Raw genomic sequence first — 12500 nt, 5'->3', positions numbered from 1 at the left:
ATGAATAAAAAATACTCTTATCTTGTATTGGAAGAAGCGGGCGATTAAATTGGGTTGATAAAAATGTCAACTTTCACTAATTAGTAGAAATCTTGGATCAAATCTCTTACTTATTATTACTATATATATATATAATTTCAGAATTTATTTAGAGATCTGTGCATTTGGGTATTCTTTAGTTTATATTATGCTATCTGGGTCATTCTCATTTTGCCCCCATAGTACTTGTCTCCTTGTTTCTTGAAAATCCCACAAAAATTTGGGATTTTTGTTGTTTTTGTGTTTTTTTCACTGTATTGTTTTGCCCCATGTGATAAATGTTCAATATCTTGGACTAACTGTACATAATTCTTGAAAAAAATCCAATCTTTGTGTTTGATTTGTTTTCAGTGTGTACAGATTCATGGAGAATTCTTTGTGTTATGTGATGTTCTTGTCATTTTTGTTTGTGGGTAGTTGTTATTCTTTCTATAATGTAGAACAAGAAAATGATAGAATTACTTATTTGCCTGGGCAACCAGAAAATGTACAATTTAGTCAGTATTCAGGTTATGTAACTGTAAATCAGCAAGCTGGAAGGGCATTGTTTTACTGGTTGATTGAATCACCATCGACTCGTTATCCTGAGAAAAGGCCACTTGTTTTGTGGCTTAATGGAGGGCCAGGATGTTCTTCTGTAGCTTATGGAGCTGCTGAAGAAATCGGCCCGTTTCATATTAATGCTGATGGGAAGACACTTTACTTGAATCCTTACTCATGGAACAACTGTATGTGTGTTTGTTTTAAAATGATTTTTTTTTGTTTTGAATAATGTTTGGTTTTCTTGTCTTTTCTAATCGAATTGTGTTGTTGGCAGTGGCGAATTTGCTTTTTCTTGAATCACCAGCTGGAGTTGGTTTTTCTTATACAAATACTACCTCAGATTTGTATGATGCTGGTGATCAAAGAACAGGTAAGGATGATTGAGTAATTGAATGTTAGTCATTATGTTGTGTGCTTTTGATGTGAGAATCTTGAAGATTCATAGTAGGCGTTTGGACGTAAAAACCTGATATTTAATAAAGTAGTATTTGGAAAAAAGTTGAAAAGAATATTTGGAAATTGAGTTATGATTGGATATGCATATAACTTGCAAAAAAAGGTATTTGGAAATCGAGTTGTGTTTGGATATGCACTTAGCTTGAAAAATAGTTAAAAAAGGATATTTGGAAATCGAGCTGTGTTCGTATATGCATTTAACTTGAAAAAAAGTTGAAGAAAGATATTTGGACATCGAGTTGTGTTTGGATATGCATTTAACTTGAAAAAAAGTAGAAACTTTGTGAGTGGAATTTATTTTTTTTTTTTTATAAAATTGGTCAAAACCAGTATTACAAACTTGAACCTCGTCTCAATTTTTTTTCTCAAGAAGTTAATCCAATGTACAAAACGCTGTAAGAATTTTTTTTTAACGGAAATGATTACGTTGTTTAAGATGAAATGCTGAACCCTGGCCTTCCAATTTGTAGCTGAAGATACCTACCAGTTTCTTATCAAGTGGTTTGAAAGGTTTCCTCAGTACAAGCATAGAGAATTTTACATTGCTGGAGAAAGTTATGCAGGTATGTTTTTCTTTTTTTTGACAAATAAAGTTATGCAGGTATGTTATAACACATCAATTACTAGTATCTATCTTTGTTATATAATAAGATACTAATTCCATTTTTCTTCCACATGTTTAGGGCATTATGTTCCGCAGCTATCTCAACTTGTCTACCAGAGGAACAAGGGAATCAAGAACCCAATTATAAATTTCAAGGGCTTTATGGTAGTAGGCTACTAGTAGCAATTGGCGTTTTTGAGTGTTTAATGCAATATTACCGAGTCAATATTAAGTTCTGGTCTTTTTAGGTTGGAAATGCTGTTACCGATGATTACCATGACTATGTTGGCACGTTCGAGTACTGGTGGACTCATGGCTTGATTTCGGATTCTACATACAAGCTTCTCCAGATAACATGTGACACAGGATCGTCTGAACATCCTTCCACTGATTGTACTAAAGCTCTTCTGCTTGCAGATCATGAGCAGGGAAATATTGACCCATATAGCATATATACTCGTCCTTGTGCCAGTACTAATGCACTTCACCGCAACCTAAGGGGTCATTATGTGAGTCTTTACTTTTTATGCTCTCTTCTCACCTCCACTTATAGATGACAAATGTAGGTTATTGTAGAATATTCAGTTGAAGTCGTTAAAGAGTAATGAGATGAACTACTTGTGATAATTGCACACTTTCAAAACTTTAGATTGCTAAAAGGACCAGACAAACATTACTGCATGCTTAAAATTTTTTATGTGAAAGATTTGGAGTTTTAGACAATATGTTGAAAGTGTGCATACTTAGAATTGATATCTTAATCTGAAGTAGAACTGTCTTTCTGGTGCCTGACATGGCAAGTTGTTAGCTTTACCAAAATCTTACATCCATCAAAGATTCAAAAACATAACTATCTTTTCTTTTTCACCTTGTGGAAAATTTTGAAGTTCTTAATCCTTTGTCAAAAATGCATCTAGCAAAGAAATGTCCCCTTTCTCAGTGGATCAGTGTTTTATGCTGGTATCCTTCAACAGTTAAGTTACCCCAGGAAGATTGCATTTTCAATGTTCAGAGGCACTGAATGTTTATTATCTAGGTGCTTGTATTTTCATTTGAAATTCTTGTTTGGTCATGTTCATGTATGAGAGAGAGAGAGAGAGAGAGAGAGCCGCAAGTGTTAAAGTATCTTTATCATGTAGTGAATAACGGGTTATCTCTCCTATGTGGTTTGCGAGCTATTGCATAGGAGCGGGGTTTTTACCCTGTGCACACCCAAATGGTAGCGGCTGCGGGTCTCCCTTGTCATCAAAAAATAAAATAAAATAATATTCCTTTTTAGTGAGACACTGCTAGTAAATGGAAACTATAACTTTAGCAGGTATGTTATCTTTTATTTTTCTTCAGACGGTCTATCTGTGATTTTAGGACTTACAAAGAAAGCTTCATTTAGCTTAGTGAACTCTCCCGGAGGAGTGCCTCTTCAATGTGGTTTCTCGATTGAGAGTATTTGAAGTATCATCAATTTCCCTTAAATCTCCTTCCTAACTAGTAATCCTCTTATCTTATTTTGCTAAAGTGTGTCAGATTTCTATTTGTTAAGATTGTTACCACACCTATTTCTATATGAGACTACACTGGGTATATTGTTATTTGTTGTTGTTTCCAAACCTATTTAAGTGTGAATTTTTTTAAATCATTCTGGACTTCACCGTTTAGTATTGTACATCTAATGTTGATATTTATGTCCTTATGGTAGTCCAGAAGTCCTCAATTTAATATGTGGGCGTTCAAGTTTTTAAACTTCTCTTCCTGTTTCAAAAATGTAGCCATGGATGTCCAGAGCATATGATCCTTGTACCGAGAGGTACTCTGATGTTTATTTTAATCTCCCAGAGGTACAAAAGGCATTCCATGCTAATGTAACTAAGATTGCCTATCCTTGGAAAACATGCAGGTCTGTTGAAAAAACTATTGAAGTTTCAAGTTTCATATCTTCAAACTTTTTGATAACTTCTAATTGGATTTTTTTGGTTTCCAGTGATATTGTCGGAGACTACTGGGACGATTCTCCTTTGTCAATGCTTCCCATCTACCATGAGCTAATAGCGGCTGGTCTCAGGATATGGGTATTCAGGTAAACTAAGTCGGTCCTCCTTTTGACATCTTCTTTTGCCCCTCTATTTTCATTGTGTTATTGGACCCCATTTTCAAGTTTCGGTACCCTCTTTCCAAAATTATTTAACTATCTGCAGTCGGAAATGATATGAATACTACACCGTATAATGGTGGTATAGTAGCCTATTCATTTATTCTCTCTCTCTCTCTCATCGGCAATTTATTCTTCTTGGACGCTAAAACTAGTATTACTATGTAAAGTTAAGATCTCCCTATTGCATCTCCAACAAGCACAGCTAAGAATGGCGTTTGTTTCTGAAAATGGATTTTTCTTATGGTTCAATTTTTTTTAAAATTCACTAATTACCATTATCTCATAGAATAGATATTTACGCATGTACTTATCATCAAGGTAGTTAGAATTTAAGTTCATAGGCAGCCAGTGAAAAGGTTATACTAAATGATCCTTGTAGTTTCTTGTTCTTCGATTTCTATAACTATCTGTTATTTCTTGTACTTCAACTACGATTATTTTGGTGCAGTAGTGTTACTAACTGTTGTTTTTGTTACTATTTGCTGGTTATTGTACATCCGTTACTTCTTTTTTTGGACCGTTTTGCACTATTATACACCCATTACTGCAATTATACTCTCTTTTTCTGAAGTGTCTACGAATTATAATTGCATACAGTACTTTTTCCATCTTTACTCATTATGTATAGCTGATTTTTGCTGGCAACATTCATTTGGCTTTTCAAATGAAGAATATCAAGTATGAAAGGCGAGCTGGAAACGTCTCATATTGTATCTTTACTTCCAACTAAGTCATAGGATGAACTGATATGTTTGTGTCATCTTGAATCATCACGGTTTATGCAGAGATGACTCATTAGCACAGACAACTTTGATATTGTTTACCTTTCTCAGCTTATCTTAATCAGAATCTGATTTTCCGATCATCTAACATCCTTTGCAGTGGCGATACTGATTCAGTTGTTCCTTTAACCGCAACTCGATATTCTATAGATGCATTGAAGCTTCCAACTATCACAAACTGGTACCCTTGGTATGACAATAAAAAGGTTAGTCATAAATGGACAATGCAAACTGTTTTCCTCTTGGCAACCTTTGCATCTTTTCCTCTCAAGTATCAAAAAATTCATTCTTTCGTTTGTATCTTGTCGTTATTCTATGAATAGGTTGGAGGATGGAGCCAAATATACAAAGGGTTAACCCTTGTAACTATAACAGGAGCAGGGCATGAAGTGCCTCTTCATCGCCCTCGTCAAGCTTTCATTCTATTCAGATCATTTTTGGAGAACAAGCCCATGCCAAGCTAAACAAAGTCAATCTGTAGAGAATCTTCGATTGATCATGTTGTCAAAGGACCAGAGATAACGATATAATCCCTCATTTCTTTCCCCTTGACTGGTATATCAGTAAAGGCCGCGGGGCAGATTCAAGATTATTACACCTCAATAATGCTATACAATGGCTACATTAGAATTTCCATTCATAAATTAGTTTGACTTCATTTTGTAGATAAAAGCATTCCATGTAAATGGAGTTTCCAGTTGAAGACAATCTTATTAGGAAATCCTACTTGTTTGGAGACAAATTTGACTCCTTGCAACTTTAGCTTTTTCCAAATATTACACTTTAGACAAATCATGTACTATTCTTGATGAGTATTAGACTTAAGTCCCGTAGAAATATGCGTGGTATCGTCTTTGTGTTTCATTTTACGTGTCATTTTTACAAATATCAATTTTGATTGAGATGATTTTGAAAGTTAAATGTTATTAATTATATAAATTAGAATAACCAAAAAGTTAATATCGGGATGATTATAATTTATACGTAAATATTTAATGAAGATAGATTATATAAATAACGATAAAATAGTCAAAACTTCTCCTTATTAATATTTTCTTAAGAGAAGTATAACACAAACACCACAAAAGAGTAAAATTTATTTTTAGGAGGAAAATGGAATCTATGCTAAGAATCCAGTACGAAGACAGATTTTTTCAAGGATTAGTTTTTGATTACAGAGAATCCAAACAACCCCTTGTATTCTAAGCTACAAGAAACTTTTAGCTTGAAGTGCAAATTAATTGTATGCATTATTGCTCAGCTCAGAGGAGAAGAAATTTGTAGTTGCTAGCCACCATTTTGAATGCTGAGTAGTTGAAGGTAACAAGAAAATGAATGTTGTAGTAGCATCTCTTGTGGAACCATTACAAGTACCATACAACTACAACTCCTGTAAAAAATCCCAAATCAAGAAAAACCCAGAATGTGTTATGGTTGCTTCATCTAGTAGTGGTGTTGGTTCTCTTGTAATTGAAACCAATCAAGATCAGCAGCAGATTTCGACTTCTACACAAACCCCAACAACAACCCTATCGTCAGTTGCTGCTCGTCGACTCATACTGCTTAGACATGCGAAGAGTTCTTGGGAGGATCGCTCTATTCGGGGTAATCATCTTTAGCTACTAAAATCTTTAAAAAAAGAAGTGCTTGATTAGGAATAAGCATGAACCCCTTTTTCTGTTTCCCTGTTTTATTCAGTAGTTTTAAGGATTAATCAATTACTTGAGCTATATCCATGAACCCCCTTTTCTGTTTCCTTGTTTAGATTCAGTAGTTTTAAGGATTAATCCATTACTTGAGCTATATCCATGAACCCCTTTTGTTTTCCCTGTTCAATTCTGTAGTGTTAAGGATTAGTCCATTACTTGAGCTACATCCATGAACCCCTTTTCTTTTCCCTGTTCAATTCTGTAGTTTTAAGGATTTATCCATTACTTGAGCTATATCCATGAACCCCTTTTCTTTTCCCTGTTTAATTCTGTACTTTTAACGACTAAGCACCTAACAGATTCAACCACAGCTACAAACCCAGTGTAATCTTACACTGATGGTGTTTGAGGACGGTAGAGTGTACACAAACATTATCCCTACCTTCGGAAGTTAAGGTAGAGAGACTGTTTCCAATAGACCCTTGAATGATGACCTAAAAGATTCAAGTGTATGCAATTAGGAGCTCCGATTTCTGTTCTGTTTTGAAGCTAAATGATAATACTGTAGTACAAGGAGTTAACTTTGTGCGATACTGACTTTTCATTACTGAATTTGGGCTCTTTTGTTGAACGTGGTGTCGAATGTTCTTTTAAGTTTTTGTATGGATTGAAAAAAGAATTTTGCTTTTTTCTTTTGGTTTTGGTGAAATTTGGGCAAGCTAGTAGTTTTTGTTCTAATCAGTGACTAGTTCGGAGTATCTGAGCTGATGATCTAACGGAAACAACCTCCGTAACTTCTTTAGGTAGGGGTAAGGTCAGCGTACACTCTATCTTCGGAGACCCCACTTGTGGTATTGCATTATGTTTATTGTTGTTGTTGTAGTGGCTAGTTCGGAGGAAATCATAATTGAAAAGGAGCACCCTCTGATTCAGGCACATACAGTTGTCTGGGTGCATTTGAAGTTTTACCATAAGGCAAAGGGCTTTAGTCAGTTTCCCTAGAATTAGTCTTACAATTGTAAAATTAAAAGAATGTTTTACAATGAAGTAATGACTTTTACCTCTAAATGGTTTTCTTTTTCTGTCATGTTCGACATTATTTCTCTTTTCTTCAGTAATGGACTTGCCTCTCGAAAATGCACCTGCGTTGAAGTCACTCCTTATGTCTTCATCTTCCAGGTGCAGTCGAATGAAGAACTGAATATAATCTTGTTGACTGAAGTCCGTAGAACCGAATTATATTCTTGTTTCATTTTGAAAATATTAGTAGCATTTCCCTGATGCAGAAACAGGAGAACACCTGAAGTTGGTTCTTATGTTTGTTTTCTCTTGTAATCTATGTAGAGTAGAGTAGTACAGTAATTTCTTTTGCCTCATAGGAGTGGTTAAATTAGGATTGAAGTGTAGAGAGACAGGAAGGAGGACTCTTTGGATTCTGTTTTTTGAAACTCTGAGTTGTAATGGGTGAAACACAGCTCAATTTTGATGCTCCAACGACTTGCATTCCATACCTCATGCAAATTTTCCTCTTGTAATATAAACAATTACAGAAAAAGTTTACTGTGTTTCTCCATAAACATAAAAGTAGCTATATTCATAGGTTTAATATAATGCTTCATCATTATGTTCTTGAGCAGATCATGATCGTCCTTTGAGTAGATCTGGACAACTTGATGCTATCAAGGTCTCGCAGAACCTTCTAAAACTGGGTTGGATTCCACAACTTATTTTATCAAGGTTAGTGGTTCTTTAAGAATATCTACTTACCTTGAAGGGAGTCTGCTCTGAGATCTTTAAGCTGCCTATAAATTATGTTGATATTAACAAACTAAGTGATCATTTTGTTTTCCTTATTGCATAGTGATGCACTGCGAACGCGGGAAACACTGAAAATAATGCAGGAGCAAATTCAAGCCTTTTTGGAAGCTGAAGTACATTTTATTTCAAGCTTCTATTCTGTGGCAGCAATGGATGGGCAGACAGCTGAGCACCTACGACAAGCAATATGTAACTACTCGAGGGATGAGATCTCAACAGTCATGTGAGTTCTCCTTCTGCTTGTGATTCTTGGTGGTGGTATTTTAGATAATGGAAGAGCATTTATAAATTGCATACAAATCTATTATGGGTGCTTCAAAAGATAAGAAATTTGCAGGACTGGAAGAATGGAGTGCTCAAATGTTTGCTTGGATTATTGTACAAACAAATAAGTCTCACCATCAGCTGCAAATGTAAACCAGACAGGCAGCAAGTTAGTTTTGAAATCATATTATAACAGGCTAATAAAGATGAAGGACATGAATTTTCTTCATTCCTTGATATGAGTGGTTAGGTATGTATTCGGGTGCGTCCTAGTGGTTAATGTAGTGGAGGGAGAACTATGAGGTCTTAGGTTCAAATCCTAGCGGAGGTGAAAACCATTAGATTATGTCTTCCAATCTGCCGAAGTCTTGGTTGGTTGAGTTTCAGTAACTCGATTCCTGTCCTGGTGAAGGGAAGTAGTACCCAGTGAAATGGCAGAGATAAGCGCAAGTTGTCCATGATACCACCACCATTTTGAAAAAGTGCTTAGCATACAGAGAAAGGTGTCATTTTTTAAGTACGACATGGGAGCCATTCTTCATTGCAGAAAACACGAGGAAAAAACTATACTATTTGTTGGTTTTGATGTGCAGGAAGGCATGTGAAATGTCAGTCACTTGTTACGCTATATAAATTATGGTATACGGTATGGAGTATTTTGGGAGTTGAATTGGATTAGTCACAGAAGTGACTTGCATGGATATTCAGCTGGGAGATGTGTAGGAGAGTATAGGAAATACTCCCTAATCACTTTCTTGGATCATAAGGAATGAGAGAAACATAAAAGCATTCAAAAGAGTTAAAGAAAACCCTTTTCTACAATTGTTTCTTTTTGTACGCTTTGGAGTATAAAAGATATTTCTGTCGGTAGTGATGACCAGACGGTCTTTGTAGATATTTATGTTTTTGTGAAATACTTTGCTTTTGCATACTGTTAGTGTAAAGGGTTGTCCTATTACTTGAAGTATTAACCTCAATACAATTATTGGATTTGTACGACCTTCTATTTTATCTCCGGTTTGAGAAATGACAGTTCATTATGTCAATTGACAGTTATTGGGTAAAGTACTTCATAGTAAAATACTAAAATTTGATCCTCTATTCAGGTGTATGGGACACAATAGAGGATGGGAGGAGGCAGCCTCAGTGTTGTCAGGTGTTACTGTAGAACTAAAGACTTGTAATGGTGCTTTGCTTGAAGCCACTGGGAAGTCGTGGGAAGAGGTATTGTATCTGTAACTGCTGGTTCCATTTTACCGGTCTTACTTTGGCAATTCAATTGCATTAGAGTAGCATATGGTTGGTTGGTATACCGAGTTCCACTGTGAATGAAATGCTATTGACTCCCAAAATAGGGCCTGTTATTACTTTGTCGTGTCGTTTTATAAGCCTGCTTTTTTCTTGCCGTCGTATAAGAATGAAATTTGATATCTGTTCCCCCTTAGCTTTTGTCATCCCAAGTTAATTCTCTCCTGTCTTAACCTGAACTCCTAACTAGCTACTTTCCTATTATAAGTCAACCAAATCTGATCTATGGTAGTGATCTGTAATTTGGTAGCTAGGAATTTCATGAACTCCATTGTTATTAGAGTGTAGAAATATTCACTTTATCTTATCAGAAAATGACAATCTGCTTTAAAGTCTCAACTATTGAATACCTTGCAAGCAAATGAGTATCAACTCAAACAACAACTACTCTTCAGTATCAAACAAGTTGAGATCAGCTATATGAATCCTCGCTGATTATGTTTCTCCTATTCAAATTCATATTAGCGCAATATTATACAAAATAAAAATAATGAGTACTAGAAGTTCTCTATATTTTCTTTCAGTGGAAAAATCTCTATATGGCTAAAAGACTATAGAAATAATATTACCTAAAGTAACATACTAATATGACTGAAACATACCATTGTGCCCTACATGGATTTTGAAAGACTGTAGGCCTTTTGAGACAATTTCCTTCCGTGTTAGGTCTATCTTGTTCCACACCTTTACTCACCATGGTATCTCACCTAGGGACTGGTGCATTGGGAGGTCGACGACTGGATATGACCAAACCATCTTAAGCAACCTTCTCGCATTTTATCCTCACTGTGTGTTGCTTGTACTATATCGTGAATAATGAATATTGACATTTTTAATCTTGTCTAATATGGTATAACCACACATCTATTTTAGTATCACATCTCTGAGACTATCATGTGGATGTGTTGGATTTTAGTGACACAAGGCCCAACATTCACTCCTAAGAGCATATATCACAAATTGAGGGTGAACTAAAAATAGGTCTGAGTGTTTGGCTTGTGACCGAAATTTAGGGGGGCAGTGCTGGTCGATTTTTGAGTAATGTGCTCCAAATCAACGGAAAACAGTTGATTTCATACTGTATTTTCTCCCTTTGCTTCTATAAGGAGTCATGAATGCACGACTATGTTTTCAGACAAATGGAATATGTAAATATTACTTTCCCATCTTTCACTTTTTCCTTTTTATCTCTCTAACTGGTTCTTTGCACCCTAATATATTGTGAAGTCTAATCATCATTTGCATTAAATGTTATGTGTTGGAATTAGGTTATTACCATATCCGAATGGAAGGCAGACATTTCTAAAGAGAATAATGGCTCTTTATAGATTCTTTTAATTTTGGATACAGATTCTTGAAAAGTGATCTCCAAAAACAGGAAGAGAACAACTTAAAGACGCATATTTGTCTGTGAGGAACCATATCCGAGTCTTAGATACAAAGATGATTGTGTGTGCTTTATGGAACTTTATAGCTTCATAATTCACAAAATGAAGTTTCTGAAATCTTTGATCTTCTCTAACTTAAGTGCTCTCCTCAGGCATTTTCTCTGGCTGGACCTGGAGGGTGGAAGCTTCAAGGGCTTGTTAAGCCAGACACTGCTGTTTAGACATGCCAGCTTAAGGAGCATATAATCAGCCATTTGACAGACTAACAGCCCAGAAAAAGCCGGATTGAAGCAGCGCGAATTACAAATTTTCAGTTGATTGTTTGCAAAGCTTATTCAGGTATCTTACTACCACCCCGCGCAGGCCTTGCATGCTCAAGGGATAACATTAATATTTCATAAGCATCACTTGGTGCTTCACTTACGATCGAGCTGGTCATTCTGATGTATTTATTTTGTACAAAAAGTTTATTTTCGCTTAAACCTAGACGCCAATGGCAACTATCTCAAGTGTAGAACAACTTGTTGGGTAATTCAAGCCAGTTGGACAGCTTGTTTTGCTAAATTTACACTCATGTAATGTAATTACTATGTAGAGGAACAATATTTTTGTAAATTTGATTTTGACCAAAAGTCTATTAAACTAAGATCTTTGTGTCACTTTGGACATTTTTTTGGTTGAATTCATAAATTTTAAATCCATTGATATGGGAGAGGATGTTAAGCAAATGATTTTGATAGTGTGACAATCCTTTCTAAAACACGGTCAGTGAGGCTTCTATTTTATCGACCCCACCTTGTTTGAGACTGAAGCATTTGTAGTTGTTTTAAAGTATACGCGATACTGCATGATTTAGAGTTGGCAACGATAGTAGTTGCTTATAGATATGGCATTATTATTTGTATACCTTACAGAGATAATATACGTGGGCCGTGGCATAAGAGTTTATAGTATATCTATGATACATATGACTCATGAGAAGAAAATTGGATGATTAAATAACTATAACTTTGATAATTATAGAAAAATGTATGCTACAGTTTTAAGAGAAATTACAATTGTTAATTTAAGAAGAAAAAAAACGATAGGGGAAAATTATATAAATTTATCCTTGTATCAGCAGAAATTAGACTGTTTTGATCTATTCATACTCTTAGAGCCGGTTTAGACTAACTTAACAGTTGGTCAAATCTACTTTTAAATCATTTTTAGCTTTAGAAAGTTTTTGACAAAATTAAAAATAAATTTTGAAAAAATTAAAAATCGAAAGTAGACTCTCGTACTTTTTATTTTTTGACTTAAAAGTTATTTAAATTTTATCTTTTTTTTTTTTGACTTAAAAACTATTTTTTAGCCAATTCAGACGGGCTATTAATCAACAAATTGAAAATAAAAAATATTTAAGTTTATCTAATATTAAATCAAATATCTATTATGTATTAATCTCATATATATATATATATGTATATATATATATATATATATGTATGTATGTATGTA

The 12500-nt window shown here is 34.8% G+C and overlaps 2 protein-coding genes across 3 annotated transcripts in view; both read left to right on the top strand.

The window, feature by feature from the left end:
• LOC107017958 (serine carboxypeptidase-like 27) overlaps positions 1-5437 on the top strand; it is a 5641-nt gene extending 204 nt beyond the window's left edge. Inside the window, exons 1-9 of the mRNA XM_015218270.2 lie at positions 1-767; positions 857-952; positions 1509-1601; positions 1722-1807; positions 1891-2151; positions 3409-3536; positions 3621-3716; positions 4674-4779; positions 4897-5437. The exon at positions 1-767 is cut by the window's left edge and continues 204 nt beyond it. Of these exons, the coding sequence (XP_015073756.1) occupies positions 404-767; positions 857-952; positions 1509-1601; positions 1722-1807; positions 1891-2151; positions 3409-3536; positions 3621-3716; positions 4674-4779; positions 4897-5037 (1371 nt within the window). The 5' untranslated portion in view covers positions 1-403 and the 3' untranslated portion in view covers positions 5038-5437. The remainder of the gene's footprint in view (positions 768-856; positions 953-1508; positions 1602-1721; positions 1808-1890; positions 2152-3408; positions 3537-3620; positions 3717-4673; positions 4780-4896) is intronic.
• A 203-nt stretch (positions 5438-5640) lies between these two features.
• On the top strand, positions 5641-11666 carry LOC107015765 (uncharacterized protein At3g52155, chloroplastic). Of its 2 annotated transcripts, XM_015216165.2 has the most exons (5): positions 5643-6178; positions 7860-7959; positions 8084-8263; positions 9411-9528; positions 11153-11666. In XM_015216165.2, the coding sequence occupies exons 1-5, from the start codon at positions 5905-5907 to the stop codon at positions 11219-11221; spliced, it is 741 nt and encodes a 246-aa protein (XP_015071651.1). In that variant the 5' UTR covers positions 5643-5904; the 3' UTR covers positions 11222-11666. The 2 variants fall into 2 exon arrangements, with proteins under 2 accessions (XP_027771939.1, XP_015071651.1); XM_027916138.1 differs by lacking the exons at positions 9411-9528; positions 11153-11666 and adding an exon at positions 8378-9398 and having other exon boundaries at positions 5641-6178.
• Positions 11667-12500: the final 834 nt, after the last annotated feature.

This window comes from Solanum pennellii, chromosome 4, assembly GCF_001406875.1.
Source record: "Solanum pennellii chromosome 4, SPENNV200".
In the NCBI taxonomy this organism is placed as follows: domain Eukaryota; kingdom Viridiplantae; phylum Streptophyta; class Magnoliopsida; order Solanales; family Solanaceae; genus Solanum; species Solanum pennellii.
The sequence above is the reverse complement of the archived record's forward strand: the minus strand, read 5'-3'. Positions and strand labels throughout refer to the sequence as shown.